The sequence below is a fragment of the Aureobasidium pullulans genome (genome assembly GCF_000721785.1).
Source record: "Aureobasidium pullulans EXF-150 unplaced genomic scaffold scaffold_12, whole genome shotgun sequence".
Classification (NCBI taxonomy): Eukaryota; Fungi; Ascomycota; class Dothideomycetes; order Dothideales; family Saccotheciaceae; genus Aureobasidium; species Aureobasidium pullulans.
Window position 1 is genome coordinate 498,707 of NW_021941032.1, and position 16,597 is coordinate 515,303.

General features: G+C 51.6%; 9 protein-coding genes across 9 annotated transcripts; 5 read left to right on the forward strand and 4 right to left on the reverse strand.

The window, feature by feature from the left end:
* Positions 1-238: 238 nt before the first annotated feature.
* Positions 239-1,792, reverse strand: M438DRAFT_321475 (Homogentisate 1,2-dioxygenase; the record flags this gene model as incomplete). Its single annotated transcript, XM_029902918.1, has 3 exons — positions 239-664; positions 737-1,670; positions 1,725-1,792. The coding sequence occupies 3 exons, from the start codon at positions 1,790-1,792 to the stop codon at positions 239-241; spliced, it is 1,428 nt and encodes a 475-aa protein (XP_029759345.1).
* A 347-nt stretch (positions 1,793-2,139) lies between these two features.
* M438DRAFT_356548 (Fumarylacetoacetase) lies at positions 2,140-3,489 on the forward strand (the record flags this gene model as incomplete). The annotated part of the gene is made up of 2 exons (XM_029907109.1): positions 2,140-3,091; positions 3,146-3,489. The coding sequence occupies 2 exons, from the start codon at positions 2,140-2,142 to the stop codon at positions 3,487-3,489; spliced, it is 1,296 nt and encodes a 431-aa protein (XP_029759346.1).
* A 412-nt stretch (positions 3,490-3,901) lies between these two features.
* Positions 3,902-5,888, forward strand: M438DRAFT_321481 (putative cytochrome P450; the record flags this gene model as incomplete). Its single annotated transcript, XM_029902919.1, has 3 exons — positions 3,902-4,453; positions 4,508-5,737; positions 5,790-5,888. Exons 1-3 carry the CDS (start codon positions 4,235-4,237, stop codon positions 5,886-5,888), a joined length of 1,548 nt encoding a protein of 515 aa, XP_029759347.1. The 5' UTR covers positions 3,902-4,234.
* Positions 5,889-6,086: 198 nt separating this feature from the next.
* Positions 6,087-8,662, forward strand: M438DRAFT_299518 (Endopolyphosphatase). The gene is made up of 3 exons (XM_029902028.1): positions 6,087-6,469; positions 6,529-7,075; positions 7,129-8,662. Exons 1-3 carry the CDS (start codon positions 6,325-6,327, stop codon positions 8,576-8,578), a joined length of 2,142 nt encoding a protein of 713 aa, XP_029759348.1. The 5' UTR covers positions 6,087-6,324; the 3' UTR covers positions 8,579-8,662.
* A 275-nt stretch (positions 8,663-8,937) lies between these two features.
* On the reverse strand, positions 8,938-12,247 carry M438DRAFT_42907 (SNF5-domain-containing protein). The gene is made up of 3 exons (XM_029910094.1): positions 12,019-12,247; positions 9,723-11,853; positions 8,938-9,653 (listed from the first exon to the last, which is right to left on the reverse strand). Exons 2-3 carry the CDS (start codon positions 11,823-11,825, stop codon positions 9,297-9,299), a joined length of 2,460 nt encoding a protein of 819 aa, XP_029759349.1. The 5' UTR covers positions 11,826-11,853; positions 12,019-12,247; the 3' UTR covers positions 8,938-9,296.
* On the reverse strand, positions 12,248-13,849 carry M438DRAFT_42876 (vacuolar protein sorting-associated protein-like protein 74). The gene is made up of 4 exons (XM_029910093.1): positions 13,471-13,849; positions 13,164-13,410; positions 12,612-13,105; positions 12,248-12,556 (listed from the first exon to the last, which is right to left on the reverse strand). The coding sequence occupies exons 1-4, from the start codon at positions 13,741-13,743 to the stop codon at positions 12,506-12,508; spliced, it is 1,065 nt and encodes a 354-aa protein (XP_029759350.1). The 5' UTR covers positions 13,744-13,849; the 3' UTR covers positions 12,248-12,505.
* A 343-nt stretch (positions 13,850-14,192) lies between these two features.
* On the reverse strand, positions 14,193-14,969 carry M438DRAFT_398137 (acyl carrier protein). The gene is made up of 5 exons (XM_029909339.1): positions 14,716-14,969; positions 14,637-14,654; positions 14,501-14,581; positions 14,396-14,444; positions 14,193-14,339 (listed from the first exon to the last, which is right to left on the reverse strand). The coding sequence occupies exons 1-5, from the start codon at positions 14,938-14,940 to the stop codon at positions 14,260-14,262; spliced, it is 453 nt and encodes a 150-aa protein (XP_029759351.1). The 5' UTR covers positions 14,941-14,969; the 3' UTR covers positions 14,193-14,259.
* Positions 14,970-15,211: 242 nt separating this feature from the next.
* M438DRAFT_336504 (NADH-ubiquinone oxidoreductase subunit) lies at positions 15,212-15,999 on the forward strand (the record flags this gene model as incomplete). The annotated part of the gene is made up of 3 exons (XM_029903896.1): positions 15,212-15,495; positions 15,551-15,843; positions 15,896-15,999. 3 exons carry the CDS (start codon positions 15,212-15,214, stop codon positions 15,997-15,999), a joined length of 681 nt encoding a protein of 226 aa, XP_029759352.1.
* On the forward strand, positions 15,871-16,565 carry M438DRAFT_43084 (uncharacterized protein). Its single transcript, XM_029910096.1, has one exon. It carries the CDS (start codon positions 16,076-16,078, stop codon positions 16,433-16,435), a length of 360 nt encoding a protein of 119 aa, XP_029759353.1. The 5' UTR covers positions 15,871-16,075; the 3' UTR covers positions 16,436-16,565.
* Positions 16,566-16,597: the final 32 nt, after the last annotated feature.

The window sequence follows — 16,597 nt, forward strand, 5'->3', positions numbered from 1 at the left end:
ATGCTGGAGAAGCTCTCCACATCCTGGGTGCTGCAATCGAAACAGAAGCTTGGCGCTGTCACCCGCACGCATGCTGCTTCTGCTTCCTCGCGTGTCCCGTTCAAGGCCCGAGCCATTCTTCATTCCTCATCGACTCCCGAAAACAATCATTGGGCTGCAATGTGACTTTTACGTTGCGACACGCCATCTGAGCTAGGACTACTGCATTGTGATACGCTATCTGAGCTGCTCTTGTCCATCAAGTCCAATGAGGCACCTGTTTTACACTTCCAATTGCCCCTTCTTCAACCTCACCACCATTTTTAATTTCACCAACATCCTTCTTTGGTCGTTTGAAATGTGCTTTCAGGGGGGTCCAGCTCTCTTCGTTGTAGTCTTCCTGCACTTTGGCGCACTTCTTGAGGCCCCATTCGGTTACTCCTACCATGAAACAGCTTTCAAACATGAAGGCCATTGACCCTTCTCCTACCTTCATGGGCTTCAGTTCGGCATTCGACGCCTTCTCATGAGTGCTGGCATCTGGCCCATGGGCCGACATGACGTTATGGAGTGATGCTCCAGCTGGTTGGAATCCACCTCCGGTCTTTGCGTCGTACTGCCCATGGATTAAGCCCATAAACTCACTCATCGTATTGCGATGGTACCAAGGGGGTCTGAAAGTGTCCTGATTTCTGTTAGCTGCCATTTAATAGCTGCGCAAGAGTCTTGCATGGCAGACGGGGTAGACTTTACTTACCTCTTGCACCAGCCAACGAGGTGGGAATATGACAAAGTCAGCCACCGCTGTACCTGGATGATCGCTTTGCGCCGTAAGGACTGTAAATATAGACGGATCGGGGTGGTCGAAACTGACTGAACCGATAGTAGAGAAGCGTCCCAAGTCATATTTGTAAGGGTAGTACAGGCCGTGCCATGCTACCACATCAAAGGGCGTATGCTTCTGCTTCGCAGCAAAGAGATGACCAGCAAACTTGGTCGTCAGCGTCCACTCGGAGTCTGTATCCTCGTCGAAATCGGCTATGGGTGCTTGGAAGTCGCGCGCATTGGCTAGGCAGTTCGACCCGATGGGACCTAGTTCCGGGAGCGTGAAGTGCCCTTGGTACAATTCGAGAATATAACCTCGAACAGGACCTTCTGGCAGATCTACACGGTATCTTACTCCGCGTGGAATGACACAAATTTCATTTGGTCGCACGAGGAGCCTTCCGAGCTCGGTCCTGATATCTAGCACACCATGCTGAGGCACTATCAGGAAATCGCCATCTGCGCTGTAAAAGGCTTCATGAGGATCCATGTCCTTGCCAGCTGCAAAGATGTAGATACCGACGCCTGTCTTCATACTCGGATCGCCAGCGCCGGCGACTAAGTGAAGGCCATGGATCCAGTCTACCGTCTCATCTAGATCAAAAGGATCCCACCTGAGCTGGTTAGGAATCTGGTGAATCTTCTGGCCTCGCTGATTTTCCGGGTTTGTGTTGAATGTTGCATGTTCTCGTGGTTCAAAATTTGAGTGTGCTGACGCCGGAAGTATCCTGTATAGCCACGTTTGCTGATTTTCATGCCTTGGTGCAGTAAATGCTGTTCCCGACAACTTCTCGGCGTAGAGTCCATATGGTGGCTTCTGAGGAGAGTTTGTTCCTATGGGCAATGCGCCCTCTACGGCTTCGGTTCTGGAAAATGTCAGTGGTTCAGTCCATGACCCTCACCTGGCGTAGTCGTCTTACTCGTGATAGCTATTGAAGCCATTTTGGTATCGGTACTTTTCTTGGACGTTGAATTGCGTGGTCGGCATTATGGGGACTGTGTGTTGTAATTGCTCAGATGCTTCTGACAGGAAAGTGAGTTAAATACTGTGGTCCAGCACGACAGGCTGTCTTGCTTCAAAGATCGTCTGCTGCAATCCGCGCCCTATCGTGAGCTACGGCATAGCAGTCTAACTTCACACGGAATCGGCGCGCCTTTGTGAGGGGTAGCTAGGAAGGAGGGGCTGTGGAGGGGCTGGAGTTGAGCAACCGCGGAATAGCTCCGCTCTATCAACGTTCCGCAACACAATAGTCAACGACCGCTCTGAAGCTGTCTAGATCTTTGGTTGAGCTAACCATAGTGACCATTCGATCTCTACGCAACGCTTCTGCAATCATGGCTCTCAAAAGCTGGCTGTCCATTGCTGCCGACTGCCATTTCTCGTTGGCCAACATCCCATTCGGCATCATCAGCACTCGCACTAGACCCACACCAAGACCTGCTATTGCCATTGGAGATTACGCCTTGGATCTGGATCAGTTTTCAACTCACAATGGTTTCGCAGCTCTGTCAGTGATCCAACCCCATCAGCACGTCTTCTCGGACACAACTCTAAACGCATTCGCCGGCTTAGGACGACCCATGCACACAGCCGTTCGCAAGTATCTCCAGTCAGTCTTCTTGGAAACGACGCCATTTCCAGACATCTTGAAGGACAATACATCGGTTCAAGAGGCTTGTTTGATTCCTCTGAAGGATGTCAAGAACCATGTCCCCATGCAGATTGGTGATTACACAGACTTCTATGCTGGCTTGAATCATGCATTCACTGTAGGTGAACTGTTTCGAGGGGCCTCAAACGCTCTACAGCCCAACTACAAACACCTTCCAGTGGGTTACCATGGGCGTGCCTCGAGCATTGTCGTGTCTGGCACGCCAGTTCGTCGACCACTTGGCCAAATACTTGAGGATCCTACAGCTGAGATCAAGAAGCCTATCTTGAGCGCCTGCAGAAAGCTCGACATCGAACTCGAGCTCGGAGCGTTCATCTGCAAAAACAACAACATGGGAGAGCCAATCCCCATCGACGAGGCCCCAGACTACATCTTCGGCGTCGTGCTGCTCAACGACTGGTCTGCTCGCGATATCCAGGCCTGGGAGTACGTACCTCTAGGGCCTTTCACTGCAAAGAATTTTGCATCCTCTATTAGCCCTTGGGTCGTTCTGAGTGACACACTCGAGCCCTATCGCACATCTGGCCTTGATAACGACGTGGAAGTCTTGGACTATTTGAAGGAGAAAAGCAAGAACAATGTCTACGACATCAAATTGGAAGTTGAGCTCAGAAGTAAGTGGCTACATAATTGACGCCAAACAGTATGCTGATTTTGTACAATAACAGCTTCCTCGGGTGCCACCACCACAATCTCTCGTACATCAGGAAGGAACCTCCTCTTTTCTTTCAACCAGATGCTCACCCACCACTCTATTACCGGTTGCCCCATGCGTATAGGAGATATGCTAGGTTCTGGCACCATCTCAGGGACAGAAGCATCTGAGCGTGGCAGTCTTCTCGAGCAAAACAGAAACAGTAAAACGGTCATCAAGCTTGAAGGTGGTGAGCAGCGTGTCTTCTTGGAGGATGGTGATGAAGTCACCATCAGGGGAGTGTGTATCGGCGAAGATGGATTGCGAGTGGGCTTTGGAGAATGCAAAGGCAACATCATCCCTGCTGTATCTATCTAGCTGCTCTAAGCACAGAGACTTGTGTTCGTAGCAGCCCAGCATCATATTCTGCATCGCACTCTAGCTGGAATCAAGAAAGATCCGACATCTCTCTCATCTGCTTCACTGTTGGCAAATGTACCAAGATTACACCAGGTCTATAAGTTCATCTTAGCCTTCAGTAAACAGAAAGTTTGTCCGACGAGCTATTCAAACACAAGGTGATTTGTTGATATGGCTCGCTTACTGGGAAATTATCTTGCCTTCTGGTGGTTGTTTGAACGTGCACTGCAGCAGGCTGAGTGCTCGGCTGCGTTGACCCTACGTTCAAGTCACCAAGCATGAAGTTCTGATTCCATTATGATGTGTGTTCATACATAATTACACTACCGCCTCGTCTGTAATGACCTGATGGACAGTTTGATCCCAGTGTGCCCGGCTAATCCCTTGCCGGTCGAAACGTAAGTACGTAACAGGGTGCTTTCACCTGGTTCCGCGATGGTGCGGATCTGTTCCGCGCCGGCTCGACATCCGCAGCACCTTCTACCAAACCAAGACAAAGGCGGGGAACGACATAGCGGATGGTATGACCGTGAAGGGACCAGTGATCACAAGACAACTGGCTTTTGACGTTCCACACGAGGAAGCGGGGCCCAGTGGGCTTGGTCTTTGCTGAACCAGTAAGAGTATAAGACTTGGTAAGAAGCAGCAAAAGTTGGCCATCGCAATCCTACCAATTTTTGCATTGTAACTTCATTCAACCAACATGCCTTCTCCAGTGGTGATTGGTGTTGCTGCTCTTGTGGTATTTCTCGTTGTTCGATACCTCAATTCGTCCGACATTCCCAGAATCAAGAATCTTCCTGAGATTCCTGGAGTGCCTCTGTTTGGCAATTTGCTTCAATTGGGAACCGACCATGCTCTCGTTGCTCGAAAGTGGGCGAAGCAATATGGTCCAGTTTTCCAGACCCGCTTAGGAAACAAGGTAAGCCTTCCATGGCAGAGTGACGGCGGATAAACATGCTGAAAGTTGGAACAGCGTATTGTGTTCGCAAACACTTTCGATTCCGTCAAGCACTTGTGGGTCACAAACCAATCAGCATTGATCTCTCGACCTACCCTGCATACCTTCCACACCGTGGTTTCGTCCTCGAGCGGATTCACCATCGGAACCTCTCCATGGGACCCAAGCTGCAAGGAACGAAGGAAGGCAGCAGCAACCGCTCTCAATCGTCCTGCAGTGCAAAGCTACATGCCCTTCATCGACTTTGAAGCAACAAGATCGATCAAGGAGATGCTTGCGGACTCGAAAGATGGTACCATCGACATCGACCCCAATCCATACTTTCAGCGATACGCTTTGAGCACGAGTCTTACCCTCAATTACGGCATCAAAATTGAAGGCAGCATCGACAACGAGATGCTCAAAGAAATCACTCATGTTGAGCGTGAGATCAGTAACTTCAGGTCCACATCGAACAACTGGCAAGACTACATCCCGCTGATGAGACTTTGGCCATCGAACAACAAGAAGCCACTCGAGTACAAGCAGCGTAGAACAGCATACATGACGAAATTGCTGAACATGCTGAAAGAGAAGATTAGAACCGGTACAGACCGACCATGCATTACTGGCAATATTCTCAAGGACCCGGAAGCGAAGCTCAACGATGCCGAGATCATGTCCATCTGTCTTACGATGGTCAGTGCCGGCCTGGATACCGTTCCAGGAAACCTAGTCATGTGTTTGGCATATCTCTCGTCCGAGCACGGTCAACAGATCCAGAAACGGGCTCTTGATGAGATCAACAAGGTATATCCGAACGGCGACGCATGGGAGAAATGTCTGGTCGAAGAAAAGGTTCCCTACATCACAGCCTTAGTCAAAGAGACTCTGAGGTTCTGGTCCGTCATCCCAATCTGTCTGCCACGAGTCAGCATCAAGGATATCGAATGGCAAGGCGCCGTGATTCCCTCTGGCACTACCTTTTACATGAACGCTTACGCGGCCAACTACGACGAATCGCACTTCACGAACCCCTTCAAGTTTGAGCCCGAGAGATATCTGGACAAGGAGATGTCAGGTATCGAGCACTTCGGATACGGAGCTGGCAGTCGAATGTGTGCAGGCAGTCACTTGGGCAATCGCGAGCTGTACACTGCATTTTTGAGACTCATCACGGCGTTCCAATTCGTGTCACCGAAGGATCCAAGAGACAGTCCAGTTCTTGATGCACTGGATGCGAATGCTCTTCCCACCAGTCTTACCGTAGGTTTGTCCAATTATGTTCCAGGAAGATGCATGACTGACAAGCGCGCAGATGGAACCAAAGCCATTCAAGGTTGGCCTTCGCGTGCGCAACAGGCAGCAGCTAGACCAGTGGATTAGAGAGAGCGAAGACAGAACAGCAGATCTTTGAGCACCCCGAGCTCGGATAGCGCGTGGGCGTCTGTGTCATGAGATTGATGAATGTCGCAGATGATGCGAACACGAGGACGGACTTTGGCGCGTGATTGGCGCAAGTCGTCCAACGTACCTTGATGGCCCTAGAGAATAGATCACGTACCACCAAAATCATCCCCTTCGTTTCCAGCATACAACTGCCAACCACCGTCCTCTCGGCCTTCGAAATACGAGAGAGTCTTTTATGATTCACGACAAGAGAAGGTGGATGAGGCTCTGATCACCGTAACCCTGTCCTCTTCATCGTAGATTTTACCCCAGATCCTCTGCTTTGTGACGTAGGAGGAAGATCGACGGCCCGTTGCAGCAGCAATTTCGTCAATCTTGAAGGTCGACGAGTTGGTGCAATTGATTTCCTGTGTGCGAGGCGTGCAAGAGGAGAAACATTCACCATGTTCTGCTGGCGTGCTTCGGTCCTGTCGGCACTGCTTATATCCACTCTCGGGCCTGTGAAGGCACTACAGGAGCCTCTACTCGACAATGGCGCGTCAGTCACGAAAAGACGGCAATTGCACGGCCGATTCCTGCAGGTGACGGGTGCGTGTTAATATCCAGCTCCACTCGGAATGTCACCAACTGACCATGTCTTGATACAGACTTTCATCCGGATCCATTCTACAAGGTCTACTCGTCAATCTCCGAGGATGGCGCATGCCATAGAGGCTCTGGGCCAGCGGGCTACTATGGTGCAGAGACATCCGACTGTGACTCGCCTGTTTCACTCATCAATGCGACCTTCGACTGGATTCGCCATGAGCTCAAGGACTCGATCGACTTTGTCATCTGGACAGGCGACTCGGCACGCCATGACAACGACGAGAAGATACCCAGAAATGTACAGCAGGTTGTTCAGCTGAATCAACTGCTCGTGGACAAATTCTACGAAGTCTTTGGCAAGAGCCAAGAAGAGCCTGACGACGATCCGACCAACGATCTTGTCGTTCCAGTCATTCCCACATTTGGCAACAACGACATATTGCCCCATAACATCTTCGACAGAGGCCCAAACACTTGGACACGACGCTATCTAGACATATGGCGTACCTTCATTCCAGAAGTCCAGAAGCACTCGTTTGATCAAGGCGGCTGGTTCTATGTCGAAGTCATTCCCAACCACTTTGCCGTCGTCTCGCTCAATTCGCTGTATGTCTCTGCTTGTCTGTTCGTTTGCTCCTGTTTCTAACACATTACCGCAGCTACTTCTTCAATTCCAATTCTGCCGTCGATGGATGTGCCGCCAAATCGGAGCCCGGATACCGCCAACTCGACTGGCTCCGCATCCAGCTCCAATACTTGCGCGACCGCAACATGAAGGCTATTCTTACTGGCCACGTTCCTCCGGCTCGCACCGATAATAAGCGCAACTGGGACGAGACCTGCTGGCAGAAATACACCTTGTGGATGCACCAGTACAGAGACGTCATAGCCGGCACTCTTTACGGCCACATGAACACCGATCACTTCATCGTGCAGGACTTCGAAGAAGTCGATGACAATGTCGCCAATGGATATGAGATTATCCAGAGCTCCAAGAGAGGCGTCGTCGCCGCTGACGAGCCAAAGTTTGGCATCCAGTCTGCCACCAGTTACCTCAAGGATCTGAGAGACAGCTGGACCAAATTGCCAAAGCCTCAGGCGAACAAGGCCCACAAGGCTTCGGAAATGTTCAAAAGCATACGCGATTCAAGCGACGAGGCTCGCCCTGACTGGGAAATTGCAGAGCTGATTGAGGAGTACCTACATGAAGGTGCAGAGATCCTCAAAAAAGGCAAGAAGCATAAGGGAAAACACGACCCAGATGACTACGAAGCAGAAATCGGAGGTCGCTTTGCTGAGAGATTCAGCATCTCCCACGTCTCGCCCAGCGTTGTACCCAACTATTTCCCCACCATCCGTGTCTACGAGTACAACATCACAGGGCTTGATAGAAAACTGCCTTATGCCGCTGAGGACCAGTACGCGATGAGCTCGCAAGAGGGCTTCGAAGAGTCCGACGAACAGGATCTGGAGGAAGAAATCACCGAAGACGGAGATTTGGAAGCTGAACGCAAGAAGAAAAAGAAGAAGCCCAAGAAGCACAGATTCACAGTGCCTAAGCCACCTTCAAAATCCGCCCCTCCTGGACCAGCATACTCTCCACAGTCTCTGACTCTGTTGGGATTTGTTCAATACTACGCCAATTTGACTCGTATCAACAACGACTTCTTCGGAGACGATGCAGAGCAGCAACGGTGGAAGGACGGCAAACACAATGGCAAAAAGCCCTTCGATGAGGACCGTAAACCTCACCCAACAAACTTTACCTATGAGGTCTTGTACGATACTCGCAGCGACAAGGTCTACAAGCTCAAAGATCTCACGACGAGGAGCTACCTTCGCCTAGCACAGCGCATTGCAGGGGTCAAGCCTAGAAAGAGCGATGTGCAGATGTCAGATGCGGTTGACGAGATCGAAGGACACGAGGCATTTGACGCCGACCAAGAACAAGTCGACGTGGATGCTACCAGGAAGAAGCACAAGAAGAAGGGCAAGAAGGATCACAAGAAGAAGTCGCGCAGAGAGAACAAGCCATGGTATACGTTCGTCAGGCGGGCGTTTGTGCATACGGTTGATCCCGATGAGATCGAAGAAGAATTTGGGCCATGAGCATGCATCAGTGGCGTTTGAGACATACATTGCATAGATAGCTGTTAAAGATGAATGAAATGTAGAGTTATGATACCCATTTCGATTGCTTCCTGCTGAATTGTTTGAATAATTCTTCGAAGGAAGGAGCGCTGGTCGCTCTTCCCTCTTCACTCATGTCGCTTCCTCCATCGTTCCTTCCTGGGCGTCGCTCTGTCCTTGATTATTGTTGGTGTCTGGGTCATCGCTCCTTTCCTAGATCCTCCCTCCTTTCTCAAGTCATCGCTCTTTCTTGGACTACTGTCCCTGCCTAGAATATAGATCTTTCCATTTTGCTCTCCCTTCGATTTGCTGGGTTGTCTCTTTCCCCTTTCGCCAGATCGCTCCTTCTCTCGACAGCCATTTCTTCTTCTCTTCTGCTAACTACTCTTGACAAGGGAAGCAAACGAATTTAGTCGTCCCTTCTCAACTCGAGGTTATGTAGGTTGTCCTCTGCTCGCCAAACCCATAAGATGGCGGGCCGATTCTCTTTCTTCTTCATCATCATAACACATTGAGCGCCATTGAGAACTGTACACGAGAAATATCACGGGCGAATCAACAAACATAAAAGAGAACAATTGGGAAGTGAACAACGCAAACAAGTATGATTTCGAAAAAGAAAGGAAAAAAAGAATGCTCTTGATACTCCTGTGATGACGACGAATGTACGCCTATGCCTCCTCGCCAACCATGAATACTATTCTTCTCTGGCCAACCTGGCATCAACCTGCGCCTTGTGCTTGCGGTTCTTGAGGTGGATTTCAAATTTGCCAATCGTGTCTTCGCGTACCGCAGTGTACAGTTTACCGGGGCAGTCGTCACACCGGATGCGAGGCTGCCACATCCATTTGACGACTTGCTTTTCGCCGGTGGCCGGGTTGGTGAAGTTTTCGGGTGGGGGTGAGCCGGCTGGTAGGGCGGTGTGGTCGATTCGGACGGGACCGTCGGTCTCGGCGTCGACGGCGCTGAAACGCATCAGACCGGAGAAGCGAGATGTTGGGTAAAGGCGGTGCATTTCAAGGAGAGCGGTTTGTAACCATGAGGGTATGTCCGGCTGTGGGGCGTCAGAGACTTATGGATGCTCGGGGTTTGTCAGTGGCTTTCAGGTGCGATATCTACTTACTGTGGCACCATCTGGTAAGGGAGTGGTAGCGGCTTCGACACGACCTTGAGAATCGTACTCGACGTCCTTTGTAATTTTGGTAGGTGTCGGCGCCGGGAGCTTAGTCGTTGGGGTCGGAGCTTGTGGTTGAGGTTGACGGGCAGGTGTGACAGAAGCTGCAGGTAGGGGTCTGTTCTGCATTGATGGTGTTGAAGGGCCAGTTGCCTGCTTGGCTGGCGTAGGATTGGGACGTGCAGCTGGCATTGTGAAGGAGGTAGGGAAACCTGACAGAGGTGGTGCCGCACTACGGCCAAATTTCCTCCGTGCCAGGAACTGTTTAAACTTCTCGGGGTTGATTTGAAGTTTGACAATCAGCTTCATCAATGTTGGCTCTGCGGTATCTTCACTTGGCTCTGGGGCGCGTCTGGACGGTCTTGCTTCCGGCTGTGAAAGCATAGCGATGTCAGGGGTGGCCGATCTGCCGTAGGTTTGGCGCATGGCAATCTGTGCAGCGGTGGCGGCGCCTCTCATACCCCTAGTTCGGGCTGTTCCACCGGGAAGTTGAGAAGGTGCAGGAGACTCGGCCCCTGACTCCTCTTCTTCCAACTCATCAGAATCACTTCCATCGTTGAGACGAGCTCCAGGCCTACGACCTCTTCCAGTCGCCGTACGACGAATCTTGTAGATGCCACTAGCTTCCATCGTCTCTGCAGCGCCTGGAATGACTGTCGATACGACCAAAGAACGAACGGTTCTTTGACGCTCCTTGAGATCCGGCAAAGCAGGCCCACCGCGTCTGTTGAGTTGGCGCTTCTGAGCTCTCTGTTCACGCAGCATGGACAACTCCGTCTTCTCCAATTCTCCCTCAGTAAGCTCATACATGTAGGGGGTCCAGTCCTTTTGGCTCTGTTGTTGTCTGAAGACATTGGGAACTGGTGATGGAAGCATGTTCTCACGAACATCAGGGTCTTCTATCGGTCTTCCATCGAATTCGTAATTGGTTACGAATAAGCTTTTGGTGTAAAGCTGACATTGTTCGCGAATAGAATGTGCAATGGCTGTTGTAAACTCGCCAGAAAGCGACAAATCCAGGGACATTTGTCTGGCAAATTCCTCGGGAGAGTTCAAGGGGTTGTTGATGTCCCATTCGAATTGGTCCACCAGTGTGATGTGTCCAATGGTGATGTTGAGCTTGACAGTGATGCGCATATCATCATTTTTATGAGCGCTGTATGCAAGATCGGGCTCTGCAGGTTGTCCTGCAGGATAAACGTGGGGGTAGTAGTTATTCAGCTGATCAAGCAGTTCTTGATGGACCTGACGAGCAAGCGATTGGGTATGTTCATTAGGAATCTTCAGGTCCTCGATCAGGTTCTCAGCGAAGAGCTGCGGGGAAACCAGGCGGTCATTGAGGTTCCATGTAAAAGTGTCGCGTAATCTCAGCTTCTCAAGCTCAAGGTCAAGTCTCACAGGCACGAGCTCTTCGAGATATTCAGCTTGTTGTCCGGCTTCTTTCCTGGGCACGCGCAGTTCGCGTGTTCTTCTGTTTCCAGCTCTGCGGCGCTGAGATGGGTATTCGAGCCGCGTTCTATCGTCGGTTCGTCCATTGCCATATCCAGCGTATCCATAACCAAATGTAGCACCGGGATGTTGTTGCCTTTGCTGTCTGCCCTCATGGAGATACCATTCCTTCTCCTGCTCCTTGAGCCTTAGGAGCTTGCGAGACTTCTCGGCTTGATCATTCATAGCAGCCGCATACAGCGAATCGCGTTGAATATAGCGCTCGAGGAGAACTTCATCGTGAGGAGGGTTGCTGGGTGAATGAGGACGCGCGGGAATGCGCGAGCCGGAGCGCGAACGTTTCCTTGACATGGCGACTCCATTGGATGATTGCGAAGGTGACGATGTCACGTCAATGCCTGAGACGGCCATAATATCTTTGGCACGCTGTTTTCCGTCACGAATGGCATCGCCGGCATCCGATGGTGGGTTGGGGGGTGGTGCGGTCGAGGCGTTGGAGGGGGGAGCGGCACTTCTTCGACCGGGCGGGGGTTGCGAGAGATTGAAAGGCTGGCCGCTGTTTGGAAAGGGTGAAGCGACGGGGTTGGAGGAGGGCGATTGCATGGTTTAGGGTTGAATTAATGTGAGGTGACTGTGTCGGGATTTAGCAGGCGCGTGGGTGGTCGCGTCGAGTGAGAGGAGCGTGTGGACGGGGAGGCCATGTTGGCGTGACGGCGCGTCAAAACTCGACAGGAAGTGAAAGGAGACAGTGAGGGAATCCGGGAAAGCAAAAAAGCGATGGATAGAAATGACATACCTTGGTCGAACATGCCCCTCTAGGGCAGTTGGTCTGGCCGAGCGGAAGGGGACGGTGCCTGCCTGGTCAGAGCCAAGCGGTGATTAGCTCCAAGGACAGTACAAGGCCTTTGTTTCACGCCCTGTCAGCACTCGGAAGGTCGTCTGATACTGCGCGCCGATGATTGGTAGTTATAATTCGCTATTCTAAATGATGCGCATTCCCAACTGACAGCGTGCAGCTCATTCGCGTCTGTAACAACTCGCCAGAAAGCTCGGACCCTTCTTCCGATCCGCGTCTCTTCCATCTCCATTCCGCCAACCATTCATCACGTATCACGACTCGCTTTCTTCTTCTTTTTGACACTCTGTTTCATGAACATGATGCTTGTCGCTTCCATTTTCTTCAATCCCCGCTGCTATAATAACGCCTCATCAGAATGTAATCATGTGACTTTGATGTCCTTTGGTATCCCATCCCCTCCCAAGTCACTGCCATGAGTCTGCCTTTAGAGTAGTGAATCCAGTCTTGTAAACACGCTCAAGCAAGCCGCCACCACCTGGGTTCTTGTCAGTATGTCGTTCGCATCATCGCTCCACGAATTCTTCACATACCTCGAGTTGCAACTCCTTGTCCTTTGCCGTGTTGACTTCATCCATAATCACCTGGCCAAGATTGGCTCCAATAGAGCCAGGTCCTCCTGTCCTCCGGGCAAAGGGGTATTGTGAGTACTCGGCCAACAGCTCGTCCACCTGAGCGAATGCTCTTTCGCGTGCCTCGTGTCCCAGGGTTGTCAATGCGTTCTCCAGTACGTTGGCTGCGTATGCTCCGCAGACCATGGCGATGGTTCGCAGATATCTGAATTCCATTTCCTCGGGCAAATATTGTGTTGGCGGCAGTACCACAGTGCGGTTAGTAAGGACGTTGCGGACACGACGGCGGATCTCGTCTTTTGCACCACCATCAGCCACGGGATGAGTGGCCATGTCGAACAACAAGAAGTTACGCTTTTCCGTGCGCAGGATACCCTTGTCAACCAGACCCTTTGCCAGACGCTCTCTTACTTGCTTGAGCTGGTAGCCAATCTTCATAAGGTTCCATGTTTCACCTTTGACGTGTTAGTTGCGCGATTCCAAATGTCGTTGTCGAGTTAGGGGCATTATTACCGCTCATAAGATCAATCCATGAACTGACGCTCATCTTCTCGCTGCTCTTCATCATCTTGAGTGCCTCATCGAGCAAAACCTCGCCCGTCAACGAGTCATCTATGACTTCGATGACTCTGTCGGCGAGTGGGAAGCGTCTTCTGTTGGAGTCCTTTTGCATGCTGATGCGTCCGCGGAAAGCCAATTCGATGACAATACAGCCTCGGAGGGCGTATGAGATATTGTCGTTCCAGAAAGAGAGGTAACCCTGTGCATTTATCCATTAGAAGCAGTCCAACATTTGGCAGCCTAGTGGGCGCAAAGCTACCTGCTTGTCCTTGAGGCCCATGAGCAGAATCTCCTCCATCAGGGTCAACTTGGGTTGCTTGTTCCTTTCGGCGCTTTCGCTGATGTCGCGCGGATCAAAGGCGATCTTGTGACCATTCTCTCCACTCTCGTATGATGTCTCGAGGCCTCTGTTCTCCTCGTTGCGCTTGTTGGTAGGCGCGGGGGAGCTGACACGGCTTCCATCTTCACTCTCAAGTCCTCCGGCGCCACCAGCGCCTCCTCTTCTTCTTGTCAGACCAGAGCTAGAGGCCATGGTGGGGTTGTGCGATTGTGTCGTGTGTTTATTGTCTCAGAGACGCCGACGGGAGTGCTTCGTGGCCGTTGGACACAGCTGTATGGAGGGAGACGCGGCGGGCGTCAGCGTACTACTCCTAGCGAAGTCGGGGGAACGTAGCGACGCTGAGGAATCAGGGATGACGGCGCGGTCGAATACAAAAGGGACACGAAAGGCAGCCGCAAGTTGAATTAATCAGGCCAATTGTTGTCGCATGTTTGGAGGATCAACTCCCCCACCTGGCGCTTTCCTCCCTTGGACACTTCTTCTTGGCACCTTAATGTTATCACCGCGACACGGACATATCATCTCACTTCATTTCGCAACGTTGGCTTCAATTTCCAGCAGTGACGACCAAAGAAAATTTCATAGTACAGGGGCGCAGGTCCCAATGGCTATATACCTCTACCGTGGCATGTATAGCATGTCGGGCTTCTTCAAAATATTCCGTTTCCATGCACATCTCAATGGCGCATCTAGTGAGCTGTATGCGAGTCAGAAATCGGTCTGGTAATCTTCTAGGCGAGCAGGCTTACCATCAGGCTGGCTAAGGATGTACTCAACAGCTTGGTTGACTATCAATCGAGTTAGTTTCGTTCCGGCAAGTCGGATTGGTCTGGTTTCGGCATACCGCTGTGAATAGCATCGGCCTCCTTGTCGGGGATCTCAATGCTGAACTCCTGCAATAAGGTGTGAGCGTGTGGACTAGTTGTGTGTCGCGGCGCATGTGACCAACCTCCTCAATGGCCATGACGACCTCGACGGTGTCCAGGGAGTCAAGACCGAGGTCGTTGGTGAAGTGTGACTGAGCGGAGAGCTGTTGCGAATGGTGAGTATTGCGTCGAATGAAGGGGTCATTGAATCGATAGTACCTTGGAGGCGTCCGAGACCTGGTATAATAGATCAGTACATGATGCGGCAAATATGCAAGGCTTCGTTGGAGTTGCGCACCTTGTCGAAGTTCTTCAGGAGGTCGAGGATACGGCCCTGAACCTCATCTTTTGAGAGACCGGCGTGCGCCGAGTAGCATCTGACGGCGGAAACAAAGGTCGAGGGAGCGGCGGTCGTCGAAGGCAAGAAAGATGAGGGAGCGACGCGGCGGGTGATGGGGGCCTGGACTCTAGGAGCGGCCTGGGCAAGGCATCTTGCGGATCTAGCGAGGGCGAAACGGAACATTGTGAGGGGCGGAATGTGTGTGGATGAGGTGTTTCGTGGACGGTAGCAGCAGCTGGACTGGTAGATGTGAAATCGTCACCGATTGAAGCTGCGGAAGAAGACGCCAAGAACCACTCAGAGAGGCCGGGGTAAGCAGGCCCATCTGATTGGCTGTGACAAAACAACGCCGGAGCATTACCCAAAGATCGAGCATACCCTCCAGCGACCTTGTACGCCACTGCCACCTGATACACGCCCGCCTCTCTCCTCCCAACTCACACATCGCGCTATCATGGCAAACACAAGGACCATGGCCGCTGCAGTCCTGCGCAACTCGACTCGCCCCGTCGTCGCCTCTCCCCGTCTCTTCACACCCGCGTCCGCCTCTCTGTTCTCGACGTCCATTGCCCGTCCCGCTTCCGGCACTGGTGCTCCTCCTCAGGGCTTCCGTATGCCCGCTCCTGTACGATGGGACCAGCAGAAGGAGAGCACCGCCGACAAACTCGGCAACTACTTCCTGCTTACCGAGATGATGCGCGGCATGTACGTCGTTCTCGAGCAGTTCTTCAGACCTCCGTGAGTCGCCCCGCCATACCGTATACCCTCCTTCATCTATTGACAACCTGGAAAGCTACACCATCTACTACCCTTTCGAGAAGGGTCCTATCAGCCCTCGTTTCCGTGGCGAGCACGCCCTGCGCCGCTACCCTACCGGTGAAGAGAGATGTATTGCCTGCAAGCTTTGCGAGGCTATCTGCCCTGCTCAGGCCATTACTATCGAGGCCGAGGAGCGCGAGGACGGAAGCAGAAGAACTACTCGCTACGATATCGACATGACAAAGTGCATCTACTGCGGTTTCTGCCAGGAGAGCTGTCCCGTTGATGCCATTGTCGAGTCACCAAACGCCGAATACGCCACAGAGAGTGAGTCTTGTGCTAGAGCATCTGTGAAAGAACAAGGCTAACCATTTTGTAGCCCGTGAGGAGCTGCTTTACAACAAGGAGAAGCTTTTGATGAACGGCGACAAGTGGGAGCCCGAATTGGCTGCCGTCGCCAGAGCTGACGCCCCTTACCGATAAACGCTCTACTCATGAAGATACCCTGCCGCATACACCAAGGCTGTGCTGGTTCTTGCAGCCATGACAAGCAGGCACCATGGGCGACCACTCAGCCACTGAACCAATCCGCATGTACTCGAGATGGGGCGTGGCCATGGATATGGTCGCTGGCGATTACTCTTTGATAACCCAACTGAGGTTAATGTATACCTGCTTGCATTGTACAGTTTACGCTTTTCTACCTTTCTCTTTTTTTTCTCGAGCATTTAAAATTGGAGCACTCTTTTTCTTTTGTTCCTCCTTCCTTTCTATGGTTCTATCTGATGCTTCTGTCACAAAAGTGTTATCGCAATGCGTAGACAAAAAGAGTTCAATCCAGTACACGGTCGACAGGTACAGTCAAGACTCTGTACAACCAATGGCAGATTGGATGCGTTTTGCTTTGCATCCCCAATAGAATGAATAAAGTTTAGCCGCTGTCAGTCGTTTTCTCGTGTAGAGATAACCACTACGCGCGTATTGAGACATCACTCAATCCTGCAAGCCACATCATCATTAGGCAGCAGAGAACGCAGGCAGGTTAACGAGATCACATGCCATTCTTCAGGATGACTGCAGC